Source organism: Erpetoichthys calabaricus, chromosome 1, assembly GCF_900747795.2.
Source record: "Erpetoichthys calabaricus chromosome 1, fErpCal1.3, whole genome shotgun sequence".
Classification (NCBI taxonomy): Eukaryota; Metazoa; Chordata; class Cladistia; order Polypteriformes; family Polypteridae; genus Erpetoichthys; species Erpetoichthys calabaricus.
Window position 1 is genome coordinate 171,270,823 of NC_041394.2, and position 16,684 is coordinate 171,287,506.

The 16,684-nt window shown below is 40.0% G+C and overlaps 1 protein-coding gene across 1 annotated transcript in view; it reads right to left on the reverse strand.

The window, feature by feature from the left end:
* The window catches only part of slc23a4 (solute carrier family 23 member 4), a 144,402-nt gene extending 128,305 nt beyond the window's left edge, over nucleotides 1–16,097 (reverse strand). Inside the window, exon 1 of the mRNA XM_028791533.2 lies at nucleotides 15,909–16,097. Coding sequence (XP_028647366.1) covers nucleotides 15,909–15,956 — 48 coding nt within the window. The 5' untranslated portion in view covers nucleotides 15,957–16,097. The remainder of the gene's footprint in view (nucleotides 1–15,908) is intronic.
* Nucleotides 16,098–16,684: the final 587 nt, after the last annotated feature.

The following is a 16,684-nucleotide window of genomic DNA, read 5'->3' on the forward strand; positions in this document are numbered from 1 at the left end:
TCAGGCCTGGTAGGCCCAAACGTGTTGTGAGGGTCTGCTGGGAACGTCTGGCAGAGCCCCCTGTCAGAAGTAGCTTCAACTCCCACCTCCGGCAGAACTTCGACCATGTCCCGAGGGAGGTGGGGGACATTGAGTCCGAATGGGCCATGTTCCGTGCCTCTATTGTTGAGGCGGCTGACCGGAGCTGTGGCCGTAAGGTGGTCGGTGCCTGTCGTGGCAGCAATCCCCGAACCCGTTGGTGGACACCGGCGGTGAGGGATGCCGTCAAGCTGAAGAAGGAGTCCTACCGGTCCCTTTTGTCCTGTGGAACTCTGGGGGCAGCTAATAGGTACCGGCAGGCCAAGCGGAATGCAGCTTCGGTGGTTGCTGTGGCAAAAACTCGAGCATGGGAGGAGTTTGGGGAGTCCATGGAGAACGACTTTCGGACGGCTTCGAGGAGATTCTGGTCCACCGTCCGGCGTCTCAGGAGGGGGAAGCAGTGCAGTGTCAACACTGTATATGGTGGTGATGGTGCGCTGCTGACTTCGACTTGGGACGTTGTGGGTGGGTGGGGGAGTACTTCGAAGACCTCCTCAATCCCAATGACATGCCTTCCAATGAGGAAGCAGAGCCTGGGGACTCGGAGGTGGGCTTCCCCATCTCTGGGACTGAGGTCACCGAGGTGGTCAAAAAACTCCTTGGTGGCAGGGCCCCGGGGGTGGATGAGATACGCCCGGAGTTCCTCAAGGCTCTGGATGTTGTAGGGCTGTCTTGGTTGACACGTCTCTACAACATCGCATGGACATCAGGGACAGTGCCTCTGGATTGGCAGACCGGAGTGGTGGTCCCCCTCTTTAAGAAAGGGGTGTGTTCCAACTACAGAGGGATCACACTCCTCAGCCTCCCTGGAAAAGTCTATTCGGGGGTTTTGGAGAGGAGAGTCCGTCGGATAGTCGAACCTCGGATTTAGGAGGAACAGTGTGGTTTTCGTCCTGGTCGCGGAGCAGTGGACCAGCTCTACACCCTTAGCAGAGTCCTGGAGGGTGCATGGGAGTTCGCCCAACCAGTCTACATGTGTTTTGTGGACTTGGAAAAGGCGTTCGACCGTGTTCCTCGGGGGATCCTGTGGGGGGTGCTCCGGGAGTATGGAGTACCGGACCCCCTGATAAGGGCGGTTCGGTCCCTGTACAACCGGTGTCAGAGCTTGGTCCGCATTGCCGGCAGTAAGTCGAACCCGTTTCCAGTGAGAGTTGGACTCCGCCAGGGCTGCCCTTTGTCACCGATTCTGTTCATAACTTTTATGGACAGAATTTCTAGGCGCAGCCAGGGTGTTGAGGGGGTCCGGTTTGGTGGACTCAGGATTGGGTCACTGCTTTTTCCTCAGCCGGAGAAGGGTGGAGTGCCCTCTCAGGGTTGGGAGCGAGATCCTGCCTCAAGTGGAGGAGTTCAAGTATCTCGGGGTCTTGTTCACGAGTGAGGGAAGAATGGAGCGTGAGATCGACAGGCGGATCGGTGCGGCGTCCGCAGTGATGCAGGCTCTGCATCGGTCTGTCGTGGTGAAAAAGGAGCTGAGCCATAAGGCAAAGCTCTCAATTTACCGGTCGATCTATGTTCCTACCCTCACCTATGGTCATGAGCTATGGGTAGTGACCGAAAGAACGAGATCGCTAATACAAGCGGCTGAAATGAGTTTCCTCCGCAGGGTGTCTGGGCTCTCCCTTAAAGATAGGGTGAGAAGCTCAGTCATCCGGGAGGGGCTCAGAGTAGAGCCGCTGCTCCTCCGCATTGAGAGGAGTCAGATGAGGTGGCTCGGGCATCTGATCAGGATGCCTCCTGGACGCCTCCCTGGGGAGGTGTTCCGGGCACGTCCAACCGGCAGGAGGCCCCGGGGAAGACCCAGGACACGCTGGAGGGACTATGTCTCCCGGCTGGCCTGGGAACGCCTCGGGATTCTCCCGGAAGAGCTAGAAGAAGTGGCCGGGGAGAGGGAAGTCTGGGCATCTCTGCTCAAGCTGCTGCCCCCGCGACCCGACCTCGGATAAGCGGAAGAGAATGGATGGATGAATGGATGTATTTCCTTGGTCTCTGCAAGGAGAATCATTAATGAGGTTTTATTGCTCCCGGAGATTTTTTTAGCATAGCGTGAAGCTTCTAGTTAAGACACTAATTGGATTAAACTAAAACAATTTCATCTTAGAGTTACACAAAGTGTTACTACACAAACTGCATCTGAGACTCCATAACCATTGAACCCTACAACATGCTATACAAGTAAACACTATTATCGATTGATTTGTCTGACTGTTGAAGTTATTTTGTCACTGTTGAGGCTCTATGACACCACTATGATGAGAATGACCTTAACATACTGCACTTCCTGCTGGACACAAGTAGGTCATACAATGGATTTGCACCCTTTCAGAAGTTGGTTCTTTCATGTTCCCAATGCTGATGAAAAATGCTACTGAAACCGTGAACTAGATTAAATGGGTTTAAGAATTTTATGTTATGTACATATACAACAAATTTCCATACCGGATCGGTCGAGCCCTTGTTAACAACGACCACCACCAGTACTGTTAGGCAACAGGGTGCTGGCAGAAATTAGGCTACTGTTGGCCGAAGAAGAAGAAGGGGCAGACGTGTCCAGAGGCAGGAGGAGAGGAGGAAAGTAAAGAGAGTGGAACTGAGGGTAGGAACTTTGAATGTTGGCAGAATGACTTGTAAGGGGAGAGAGTTAACAGATATGATGGAAAGAAGTAGGGTTGATATATTGTGTGTGTAAGAGACTAAATGGAAGGGGAGTAAGGCCAGGTGGATTGGAAGTGGATTCAAATTATTCTATCATGGTGCGGATGGAAGGAGAAATGGGGCAGGGATTATCCTGAAGGTACAGTATGTCAAGAGTGTTTTGGAGGTGAAAACAGTGTCAGACAGAGTAATGATTATGAAGCTGTAAACTGAAGGTGTGATGATGAATGTTGTTAGTGCATATGTTCCACAAGTTGGCTGTGCGATGGAGGAGAAAGAAGATTTTTGGAGTGAGTTGGATGAAGTGATGAACAGTGTACCCAAGGGACAGAATGTGGTGATTGGGGTGGATTTCAATGGTCATGTTGGTGAAGGGAACAGAGGCGACGAGGAGGTGATGGGTAGGTATGGTGTCAAGCAGAGGAATGAAGAAGTTCAGAGGAAAGTGGATTTTGCCAAAAGGATGGACATGGCTCTGGTGAATACGTATTTTAAGAAGAGGGAGGAACATAGTGTCACATACAAGAGTGGAGGAAGATGCACACAGGTAGATTACATCCTATGCAGAACAGTCAATCTGAAGGAGATTGAAGACTGCAAAGTTAAGGCAAGGGAAAGTGTAGTTAAGCAGCATAGGATGGTGGCCTGTAGGATGACGTTTGGAGATCAAGAAGAGGAAGAGAGTGAGGGTAGAGCCAAGGATCAAATGGTGGAATTTGAAAAAGGAAGACTGCAAGGTTGAGTTTAGGGAGAAGATGAGACATGCACTGGGTGGTAGTTAAGAGTTTCCAGACTTTGGGAAACTATAGCAGAAGTAGTAAGGGTGACAACAAGAAGAGTGCTTGGCATGACATCTGGACAGAGGAAGAGGTGGAATGGGGAAGTACAGGAGAGTATACTGAAGAAGAGGATGGCAAAGATGAATTGGGAAAGTCAGAAAGATGCAGAAAGTAGACAAAAATACAAGGAGATAAAGCGCAAGGTGAAGAGAGAGGTGGCGAAAGCTAAAGAAAAGGTGTATGACGAATTGTATGAAAGATTGGACACTAAGGAGGGAGAAAAGGACCGTGCTGGGAAAGATGTGCAGAAGGTTAGGGTGATAAAGGATAAAGATGGAAACATACTCACAAACGAGGAGAGTGTGTTGAGCAGAAGGAAATAGTACTTTGAGAGGCTGATGAATGAAGAGAACAAGAGAGAGAAGAGGTTGGATGATATGGAGAGAGTGAATCAGGAAGTGCAACAGATTAGCAAGGAGGAAGTAAAGACAGCTATGAAGAGGATGAAAAATGGAAGGGACGTTGGTCCAAATGACATACCTGTGGAAGCATGGAGTTGTTTAGGAGAGATGGCAGTGGAGTTTTTAACCAGATTGTTTAATGTAATCTTGGAAAGTAAGAGGATGCCTGAGGAGTGGAGAAGTGTACTGGTGCCAATATTTAAGAATAAGGAGGATGTGCAGGACTGTAATAACTAAAGGGGAATACAATTGATGAGCCACAGCATGAAGTTATGGGAAAGAGTAGTGGAGCTAGGTTAAGAAGTTAGGTGCTGATTAGTGAGCAGCAGTATGGATTCATGCCAAGAAAGAGCACCACAGATGTGTTGTTTGCTCTGAGGATGTTGATGAAGAAGTATAGAGAAGGCCAGAAGGAGTTGAATTGCGTCTTTGTGGACCTGGAGAAAACATATGACATATGCCTCGAGAGGAGTTGTGGTATTGTATGAAGAAGTCGGGAGTGGCAGAGAAGTACGTAAGAGATGTACAGGATATGTACGAGGGAAGTGTGACAGTGGTGAGGTCTGCGGTGGTTCTATTCAATAAGGGCGCGCACAAAAAGACGAGCTTCAAAAGGGCGACCTCAATTGGACGCAGTGAATAAAGGCGCGCGTAAATAAAGGTGCCTTTATTCGCTGCGCCCAATTGAGGTCGCCCTTTTGAAGCTTGCCTTTTTGTGTGCGCCCTTATTGAAGGATACCGTCTGTAGTAGGAGTGACAGATGCTTTCAAGGTGGAGGTGGGATTACATCAGGGATTGACTTTGAGCCCTTTCTTATTTGCAATGGTGATGGACAGGTTGACAGACAAGATTAGACAGGAGTTCCCATGGACTATGATGTTTGCTGATGACATTGTGATCTGTAGCGATAGTAGGGAGCAGGTTGAGGAGACCCTGGAGAGGTGGAGATATGCTCTAGAGATGAGAGAAATGAAGGTCAGTATGAACAAGACAGAATACTTGTGTGTAAATAAGAGGGAGGTCAGTGAAATGGTGAGGATGCAAGGAGTAGAGTTGGCAAAGGTGGATGAGTTTAAATACTTGGGATCAACAGTACAGAGTAATGGGGATTGTAGAAGAGAGGTGAAAAAGAGAGTGCAGGCAGGGTGGAATGGGTGGAGAAGAGTGACAGGAGTAATTTGTGACAGACGGGTATCAGCAAGAGTGAAAGGGAAGTTCTACAGGACGGTAGTGAGACCAGTTGTGCTATATGGGTTGGAGATGATGGCACTGACCGGAAAGCAGGAGACAGAGCTGAAGGTAGTACAGTTAAAGATGCTAAGATTTGCATTGGGTGTGACGAGGATGGATAGAATTAGAAATGAGTACATTAGAGGGTCAGCTCAAGTTGGGAGACAAAGTCAGAGAGGCGAGATTGAGTTGGTTTGGACATGTGCAGAGGAGAGATGTCGAGTATATTGGGAGAAGGATGCTAAGGATAGAGCTGCCAGGCAAGAGGAAAAGAGGAAGGCCTAAGAGAAGGTTTATGGATATGGTGAGAGAGGACATGCAGGTGATGGGTGTAACAGAATAAGATGCAAAGGACAGAAAGATATGAAAGATGATGATCTGCTTTGGCAACACCTAACGGGAGCAGCCAAAAGAAGTAGAAGATGTTATATACACCACTGTGTAACCCAACCTAAAAGAATTAGAGCTAGCTGATTAGGAAGTAAAGATTATTTTCATAAAATAGACCACAACTACTAATAAATGATAATACAATAAAAAGTAGTAGGAATGCCTTGTGTTGTCCAAAAATGTATTGATATCTTATGAGATGGCTAAACAACACAGGGCAGCACAGCAATTCCAAGCATTAATAAAATTCCACCAATGGCACACCTGATTCAGATTAACTGGGTAGCCTTTAATTGGTTGTAATAAATGATTGCTCAAAATAATGGAGTGACTTGGGGAGAAGTTTGGAAGTTGTAGTTTAGTATCAACAAGGCAAGCAATAGCATCTCAAAATGTAATAGTCAAGCTCTCATAAAGAAATTTGAAGTTAATGGTCTACCTGAAGATGGAAAATGCAATGGAAGAATCAAAAAGATGTCTGCATTTGAGGAACAGTACATAAAGATCACTTCCTTAGGGAACAGAAGGGAATCCAGTGATGTATCATCTGACACTATATGCTTTGACTTTATGTAGAAGTCTTAAAATATATTGGCTTGTAGGGTGTATTGCAGCTAAGAAAACCTTATAAAAAGGCAACACTCTGGACCCGCCGAAGCTATTAGTGGAGGACAGCAAAATTACAGCAAAATTGAGTGTTTTTATGAACAATGCTGCACACCCTGTCTCTGACACACTAACATTGAGTACTTTCAGCCAATGAATTATTCAGCAGAAGTGTGTCAAGAAATATTACTGGGGATCCTTTATACCAACAGCAATATGTCTGCATAATGCCTCACTGTGACTGTGACAGCCATGTCAGACATTTTCTTTCTTTTTAATTTTCTCTCTTTATACTTATTCTGGTGTGTGTTCAGACCAAAGTATGTGTATTTATTTATTTATTTATTTATCTATCTATCTATCTACCTTTTTGTCTATTTATGTATTTAAAAAGTTTCTGTAAATCTATCTATCAAAGTAGTAGAGACTGAAATACACAAAAGACTATAAATCATGCAATGACAGGTGGGAGAAAGTCTTAAAGAGTAATGAGTTCAAATCTGAAATTTTTGGTTCACAAAGATGCCAGCATGTCAGAAGATGAGTTGGCAAGGAATGCATTCATGGTTGTCTGCAGGCTGTTATGAAGCTATTTTAACATCTCTGTCATTGTCTGGAGCACATGTCAGCCAATGGTGTAGGGGGTCAATTCAAAATTGACGGAATGATAACTGCTGAGAAATATGAACAGATTTAATTTACTTATGGGAAAACTAATTATTCACAAAAACTTAATATTTCAGTACAATAATGACTACAAACACACTGAAACCACTATGAAGGTCTACTGGAGCAGACATTTGCAGTTGTCCAACTTAGAGCCCTGAGATGAACATAACTAAAGCTGTGTAGGACAGGGAAAAGAAAAACGGTAGACAGAAGATGACTTATGGCAAGTCCTTGAAGAACCGTGGATTAGTTTACCATAGGACTACTTGCAAAGCAAAGTACTTAATTTCTGCATTCTAAGGGAGGCCACACAAAGTACTGACTTGTTTAAATAATACAAGGCATTCTTGTTAATTTTATCATTTTGTTTATTTTTGTTTACTGCAATATTATACAAAGTTTTCAGAAGAAGATAAACTATTCTGCTTAGATAACTACTGCAAGTTAATGGCTTCTTGGATGGCCTAAGTCTTTTGAGAAATATATTGTGTTAATGATTGGAGTTAACTCTGGAAATTTGCTTTTCTGATATTTGCCCTCACCCAAGGTGCTTTTCTAGCATTGCAGTGTAATTTTTTCTTTTCATTTACTGTAAACAACAGGTTAACTATTTTGTTAATTTGCCTGTGAAGCCACCCATATCCGTGTATTAATTGGTTTAACTTTTTTATCCATACAGATGTTTAAAAGTCCATTAACTACATGTAAAGTTAACTAATGACTGTCTAAGGTATCTTAAAGTTGCTTAGCCAAGCTTTGGCATCACTTTAATAAATGGACATACTGTAGCTGTACAACTTTGGATAAAAGTGTCTGCCAAGCAAATACATGTAAATTTAAATGTAACGTGACTTATGTTACTTTTGTCGCATAAGGGGCAATTACTGAATCACTAAACAATTTCATACATCAAGGCTATCACAGGAAGCAATCAGTAAATTGCCATGGCGTAAGTCAACAAAACAAAACAAACAAAAAAAATGTCCCATATTAAAACCTAACATAATTCCTGGGAACATCAGGGGTTGTTAGCAATGATAGCAATTACCAGTCTAATCAAAATCACTAGGTGAAGCATGAAGGATGTCACTTAACACACAATTCTAGCAAGTGAACCAATCAAAAGATTCCAGGGTAAACACAAATAGATGTCTACAAGCAGCTTGATCATTTTGCAGCCTTTTAATCATTGACTTAGGAACCATCAAGCACATGTCAAACTCATTCATTTGTTCATATTACTGCTGTGATGTAGTAATTACAATATAAGTATCCTGAGATTCCCATAACTGAAGCCTGCATTGTCATGACCTTTCAATGGTGAGTCAATGGTGAGTCCAAAGTACTGTCCTCCAGTCGTGGGCATTGCAAACATAATAATTTGCAGACATAGTCATGATGATGATTTACAATGCTTGTTTTCATACAGATTGAACCATGTTGGCTTAGACAGCATGCAGGGACTGGTATACCTACCAGGATGGACTCCCTTTCCTTCATCTTGCTGGCAAGGCCTGGTGACAAATAGGCAAGAAGAGTGACATGGTGTTTCTTGCTTAAGCCAGGCGGTCCACAGAAGATGCCAGTATCAAAGTGGGTATGCTGGCATCCTGGCTGGGTTGAACCAAGGAACATTACCTGGCCGGCAGGCCAGTGTAACTGAAGGAAAAGTGAGACAACCTGTCAGGGTTTCATGCTTCCCTGACATGTTAGTTGATAGTCTCACTAGTATGGAAATCCACAAGGCATGCTGGGAGCAGTAGTCTCATGGGGCAGCATTGTTGCATTTCATGTGTGGTGCCAGGACTGTGACCCTAATTTGTGAGGCTTCCACATGACCCGGAAGTGCTTCCTATGAGCCATGCCGTGGCACCAGATCTCTGATAAAAGGAGCTGCCTCACACTGGCAAGTTGGAGTCAGATGGAAGAAGGACAAAGCTTGCCTGTGAGGTGTGAAGGAAGAAAAGAAGTGAGAGAAAAAGTATATTGTGCTTCTGCATATGTTTGAGAAAACTGGTGGAGGTATTTTTGGTTAATTAATTATTATTTAAACCCAGAACATGTGTCTGTGGAGTTGTGTCTGGGATGCTGAAACTGCCTCTACAGGTCATAGTGCATTTTTAAATGTTTTGTTTCCTATGTGTAAAATTCATTTAACAATCATTATTCGTATATATCTGTTGAGTTCCGAGTTCTCTTCAGGCTTATGTGTATCAGAATCAATGGGCATCTAAATAAAATGATTGGTTTAAGATGTATTGATTTTGTAAAAAAATATGAAATCTAGGTTTTCTGGTCCTCTTCACTGTCCTTGACTATGTCTCTATTTTACACTGTTTCTGCATTCAATCTCCTGGTTGTACCTTTTTATTAGAACATTTGAACACTCTAGACCAGGGGTGTCGAACTCCAGTCCTGGAGGGCCACAGTGGGTGCAGGTTTTCATTCTAACCATCTCCTTAATTAGTGATCAGTTTATGCTGCTAATTAACTTTTGCCTTTGTTTTAATTGACGTGACTCAGACCCCTTTGTTGTTTCTTTTTCCTTAATTAGCAGCCAAACAATAATGAGACACGAAACAAGCTGCCACATGACCAGCTAACCTGTGCCCATCACACAATAGCAGAAAATAAAGAAAGGTGAAAATCTCAGTAAAACAGAAAATCAACAGTTTTGGAAATGTCTGCTGTGGCAGAATGAAACAAGCCATGAAATTAAATGACAGGTTTAATTAAAAGCAAGAATCAGCATCTCATTAAGAAACTGGTTGGAGTCTGAATCCCCAGTTTAATTGGTCATCTGTTTACTCATTTCACGTCTCATTTCTGTTTGGCTGTCATTTAATGAAGACAAGAATCAATTCAGGGGTTAGGCTTAAAAACAGGGCTAAAGAAAAGAAGTTAATTAGCAGTGAAAACTGGTCACTTATTACGAAAAGGGTTAGAATGAAAACCTGCAGCAACAGCGGCCCTCCAGGCCTGGAGTTTGACACCCCTGCTCTAGACCATAACAGACCAATCAATCCAACAAAGCACAACACTCCTATCCACTGAATTTGAAAGTCCCTATAGTCTTACTGCCTACCACCAAGTGTCTATGGTTCTCTGTGTAAAGGAAAACTTCCTAATGTTTGTGTGAAACTTACCTTTAAGAAGTCTCCAACTGTGTCCCCTTGTTCTTAATGAATTCATTTTAAAATAACAGCCCACTGTAGTAATTCCCTTCGAAATTTTAAACACTTCAATCATGTCACCTCTTAATCTTCTTTTGTTTAAATTGAAAATGCTCAGCTTTTAATTTTTCTTCATAATTCATCCCCTGTAGCCCTGGAATGAAACTAGTCACTCTTCTCTGGTCTTTTTCAAACACCAATATGTCCTTTTTGTAGCCAGAGACCTAAACTGCACACAGTACTCCAGATGAGGCCTTAGTATTACATTATAAAGCTTGAGCATAACCTCCTTGGACTTGTACTCTACACATTGTGATATATAACATAAAGTTCTTTTAGCCTTCTTAATGGCTTCTGAACACTGTCTGGCAGTTTATAGTGTCGAGTCCACTACAACTCCTAAATCCTTCTCTTAAAGTGTACTCTTGATTTTCAAACCTCCCATAGTGTATTCAAACTTAATATTTTTATCTAAACTCCCTGCCCCTCCAACACTCTAGTTTAAAAATCTTCGACTAACCTACTCCTATGCCTCCCCATCTCATTGGTGACCCTCCAGTTCAGATGTAACCCTTCATGGTGTAACAGGTCCCATCTGTTCCAAAAGGAGTCCCAATGCCCCATAAACCTATACCCTTCTATCCTGTACTAAGATTTGAGCCACGTGTTAAGCATTCTAATCCCTTTAAGCTTACTTGGACTGGCACATGGCACAGGCAGAACTTCAGAGAAAGACTACCTTGTCAGTTCTGCACCTCATCCTGCACCTATCTCTTTAAATATGGATTGCAGAACTGACAGACTACCCTAATACATATAATTTGTTCCAACAGTGACAATGACAACTGGATCCACCCAGGCTTTGACCAAGAGCCTATACATCCTTCCACCCTTTTTAGCTCAGTTTATTTCACAGTGCATAACAGAGTGAATGATCTTATTTCATTTAAGCTAATCAGGCTATAACAAATCTTTTATTTTTTCAACCATGACTGAATGTTTGAATGAACAAGTTCTTGAATACAGGTGTTTATGGCTTTATTATCTGAAACTAATCCTTCAGGAATGGAGTACCTAACAAAATGTGTGTAGCACAGTGATAATTTATATGAAAGTTTATGGTTATAGATTACCAGGTGTAAAATCTACATAACAAGAAGGCAAGGTAGTGAGTATACAACCAAAGGAAGTTACAATTTATTTTTTTCCAGTTTAGAGATGAGCTTTTCTACAACAATCAGTTCTTAGTCAGTGTTACTATGTCACCCTTGGGCCAATCAGATGTTAAGGTGTGTTGTTTAAGCCATACTATCAGATTATTTTATGAACAGAAGACCCAATCATGTGTGATGAAATATCTTCAGTGTATGGGCTTTGAAGATGAGCAGGACTGGCTTAGTTGCCCATTCTGTGTACCCACTGCATATTAGTCCACTATGAAAAAGCTTAGAATTTGATCTAATTTGAATTGGAATTAGAACTTGATTTGAAAATTTAAATTATATTCTCACTTCTTGGTCTCACCTCTTCTAATGGCCCATTATGCTGGAGTGTAGGATGCTAACTCCTCATGTGATTAACCATTACACAAACTAGTATACCTGTATCTGCACTTTGATGCCCTTTCTTTCAAGTAATGGCCTAATCTGAGACAGTTTAGCTTGTCTCTCTTCTGTTTTCCTCTTACCAATATATGTGACAAGCTCAAAACCATGAATTGTATTCTTTAACATCTCTCCAATAATTCCATTTGCCATCACATTAAAAAAACATTTTTAAACATGAACATGTGGGTAGCCCACCAAAGATGACAGTTTAAATCTGTATAATAATTTCTCTGATGTAAAATGTTCCCTGTTTGAGAATTACCAGTCTGCTAGCTACATTTGACTTTCATTCTCACACTTGCAACACAGTTCTACAATTTCCCAGAAATATTTTCTCAAATGCATAATATGGATAGTAACTAGAAATGTCTTTAAGCAAAGAAATGAATAATGTTGTTTTTGACATACCAGGATAAAAGGTCAACTGTAGTTCAAAATCTGAGGCTGCACTGTTTCAAAAACCAAGATCAAAAGGTCAGATTACCACAGAATCAATCTACATACAAAAATTCTGTTCTTCTTCATGATCTGGGTAAATGAGACTGCTGTCACTACTTTCTTGAGTTACCACCAATTGCTACTACTGAAAACAGTTTGCCGATTGTGTGTGTGAGAAAGAGACAGAGAAAGAGAGATGGAGAGAGAATATCCATCTTAGTAGGCTGTAGCTTGTGGCTCACCAACATTTAGAGTCTGATTTTTGTTTTGTTTGGATTAGTGCATCACAATAAATACAAAACAATTACATCATCAGTTTCATTTCTTAAGTGATGGAGTTTTCAAAGTATCAAATATGACTGTAGTCAGTTAAATAAGTATCCTAATTGAACACTTTAATTGAGTCTTTAGAACACAAGGGAGAACCAAGCATGAAAGTCAAGGGAAAAACAGTCAAAGCAAAATTCTCTTTTTCTTGTCATTGCATCTCTTTTTTCTGTTTTTTCAGGCACTCGGGCAGACTTTCACCTTCCATCAGATAATGCAAAGCTCAAGGAAGGAATTAGAGCAAATCACCGGCTTTCAAATAAAATGATACCTATGATGTCAAAATGCATGCAATAAAATTTACTTGCAGAGATTCAGAGTGCTTCCTAATGAAATCATCATTCTACATCCATAAAGTGCTAAGTAAGGCAAAACAAAACACAAATAAACAATCATTTGATTAAAAAAAAGCAAAAAGTAAAAAAAAGCATACTGAAAATAATTTGACAATAGAGTCACCTATATTTGATCATGATTTTCTCTTGATAAAGTACCACATGGAAGCCAGCAACCAAACTAAATGAAGTGACTAGATGATTAGAAAATTGGCTTAAACACCGAAAGCAAAGGATTATTGTGAAAGGAACCTTTTTAGAATTAGGTGATGTTAAAAACTCTTCTTCAGTGATCAGTTTTGGGGCTGTTGATCTTTTTAATATTCATTAATTATCTCAATGAGAATATACATAACAGCCTGGTTATGTTTGCCAAAGACACCAAATAAGGTGGGATAGCAGACAGACTTAGGGGTTAATGTAAGTAACTAAGTGGCACAATACTCAAATCTAATTGCATTTCCCAATAATGAAGTAGTGTAACATGTTACAGTTATCACATTATAGGTACCAATTTAAATGAAATAAATGTCTTGTAGAGCAGGCATTCTATCTCACTTATCATTCGAGGAGGAGGTGAGTGTGTTGACCCGATCTGTTTCTCTGCCCAATTGGCACTGTACATGTGCAATATTTTTACTTAGACGTAGACTACATTGACTATCACAATGCTGCTAGATCTGTAACGGAGATGGGTGTTATTTCACAACAATACATTTTTGTATGAGTGTGGGTGGATATATATGTAGTTCATTTTACTTCAGGATTGTATTGAGATTGACTTTTTTTATTATGTAATGAAGACTTCATGTTTTACTTTGAAAGGTAACAATGCACTGAAAAAAATTGTTTAATGTAATGTACCTGGGAACTTTAGAGTTAATGCATATAGCTACATGTATGTAATGTAGTTAATTACAAACTGTATCACCACATGACTTTTTCAATAGTGCAAAAAGCACAAAGGCAGGAGACACACAGATACTTATTTATTGCAGGTAGCTACTCCACACCCTGATCAATAAGTGCTTCTATCTGCTGGCCATTATACTTACTGACTCCATGTTTGCAAGCATTTGAGTGATTAAGTCAGTTTTATTTTTAATTATTACTTTTTTTTAGGAATTCATTTGTGAACTAAAGGCCTCTAATAGCTGGTTCATATTTTTAAATGTTGGATAATGTATGTCATTTAATTTTCTTGTTTGACTAGTAACTTCATTTTCACTGTTGTTGGTTATTTCCTCTTTATTAAATAATGAAAGGACATATGGGTATCATCCTTTCATAGTGGTACATTTTTACATGGGTATAGATAGTAACATAAAAGTAATTAGTTTGAAATGTGATCACCTTCTCCATTAAGTATTGTGTAAAGTAACCCCTTTACAATTTGAGAGGAGTAATTAGTAATTTGGGTTGATATATGGCAGGTGAAATTTAATCTAAATAAAATGTTACATGTAGAAAGAAAAAATGTTAGATTTAATTGCACAATGGTGGTGGGCGGATCTAACATTTAAAAGTACATCTCCTGCGAGGAGTTAGACGTCTTACTGGATTCTACACTGTCTATATCCAAACAGTTTACAAAAGCCATTCAGAAGTCCAATTGGATATAATAGGTTATATAGCCCAATGTGCTGTACAGTGCACGAGTCATAGGAGGTTATATTCAATGTACACAACTCACTAGTGAAGCCTTATCTGAAATAACATATACATTTCCACACAGCCAAAAAAGTATAGCAGCAGCACTAGAGAAAGCCCAGGGTAGCGAGGATAGACTGTCACCAGGACTTTGGGGTAACATTTATGAGGAAAGACTGAGAGAGCTAAGCCTTTTCAGCTTAAGAGGTGACATGACTGAAGTGTTTAAAATTATGAAGATAATTAGTACAGTGGCAGTTATTTTAAAATTGATTTTTCAAAAAAACATAGGACACCGATGGAAAATGGTTAAGGATAAATTTCACACAAATTGTAGACAGATGCTTTTTATGCTCAGTCAACTGTAAATATGTAGCATAATTTACCAAGTAAGTAGGTAGATAGTACTACTTTGGAGATCTTCAAAGCACAACTGGATGATATTTTGCAAAAGTCCATTGGATGTCCTTGCAGGTGACGCAGTGGTAGTGCTGCTGCCTCGTAGTAATGGGTTCCCATCCCTACATGAAGAGTGCTTTGAGTAGTGAGAAAAGCACTACAGTATATAAATGTAAAGAATTATTATTATTATTAATGGAGATTGATGGACTATGATAAGCTGCATGAAGTGTTCACATTCAGATTGCTCACAAGTTTACACAACAGCATGATCATATAGTCCCAGATCCTGATAAATAATTGAGTTACTGCTACTTGCCTAGTGCCCAATGCTGCCAGGATCAGCTCCTTCTGCTCACAACCCTGAACTGTATTAAGTCAGTTTGAAAAAGAGTGGACAAATGGATTTGTGCTTCATTTTTTATTATATTAAATTAGTAATACTGTGTTGTGTAATTTAATTCCACAACATGAGCATTTACAGCATATTAAATTTACATTAAGCAATAAAGTATATTTTATCTTATCAGAATTATAACCTTGATCTTTGATTTAAATGTGATGTACTATCACATATCATGCTATGAAAAACGAATTCTGTAGTTAGCTTTAAATAATAATATTACATAGAGTTTCATTTTGTTTTTCTTTTTGGAGGTTGTTGAATGATGTAAATCATTAAATAAGATAATGTACCTACATTGTGATTTTAAAATTTGAAAAGAGCCCAAGAACTAAATAAAGAGATTTTGGAATGAGTGGCACTTTCAAAACATATTTAACTATTTTCCACAATTTATTAATTGCTTTATTTATATTTTCTTTATATTTGCATTATGATCTACCAATAGGTTTCAGTCAAAATTATTGATTATAGTAAGGGCAATAAAGTGCCCTTAAAAGTGGAACAAAGAGTTTTTTTCAGTTGTTTGCATAATACTACTTTTATGTGCAATAGTAGAAGAGAAGATCAGTATAATAAAACATTAATTTTAAGTCTATCTTGCAACTGAGACTTTTCTCAAAATATACCTAATTTGTACAGATAAAAACAATACTTAAGTCAAAAAAGCAAATGTAAAAAGTTTACATGAGCTTATTAGCATATACTTACAGTAAAAGCTGAGTTATCCACACCATTAGGTTTTTTGTCAGGAGCCATCACTTGAAAATTGTTGATTGTTTATAATCAATTTTTCAAAAAAGCAAGAAAAGAAAAACAAAGTATAAAATGTACCAGCCTTGTGCCTTTATACGATAAAGTCTGGCTGCTTCTCATGTGAGGCTGATTACACAGTTCATACTCCAGTCTCTAGTGAAGGATTAATCTGATCTTGTTTTTCTTTGTGAAATAATTTAACTCTACCCACACCCCCTCCAAACACATGCATTCTTCTGCACACAAACAAACGTTAACATAATTAACATTTAATGGAAGGGATTAGTACTTTCTCACTGGTGAACATAAATTGTCACTTTAGCAAAATTAAATAGATTGTGAGTGTAGACAATACAATACGTCCTAACAATAAGAAACAAAGGTCAAATACTCTTTGTTTACAACATTTTAGCCATAGTATTATCATACTATGAGCTCTCATTATACATGCTGAGAGAAACTATTTTAATGTGCAGGTACTACAAGTCTTCATGACTAACAGAAGGGTACTTTTCTAGAATGTGGGATTTACCCTTCAGAAAGTGACTGTAACTATCTGCGTAAGCAGGACTGTCTCCATTAAGGGACAATCCTGGATGAGTCAGCATTTACCCCCAATTTTAAAAAAAAAAAGTTATGAAGCACAAGTGTAAATTAAAATGTATAGTGAAGTGGACATGCTCGCTTTTATTGTGGACCAAATGGATCAAATACCAACAGATATTAGCATC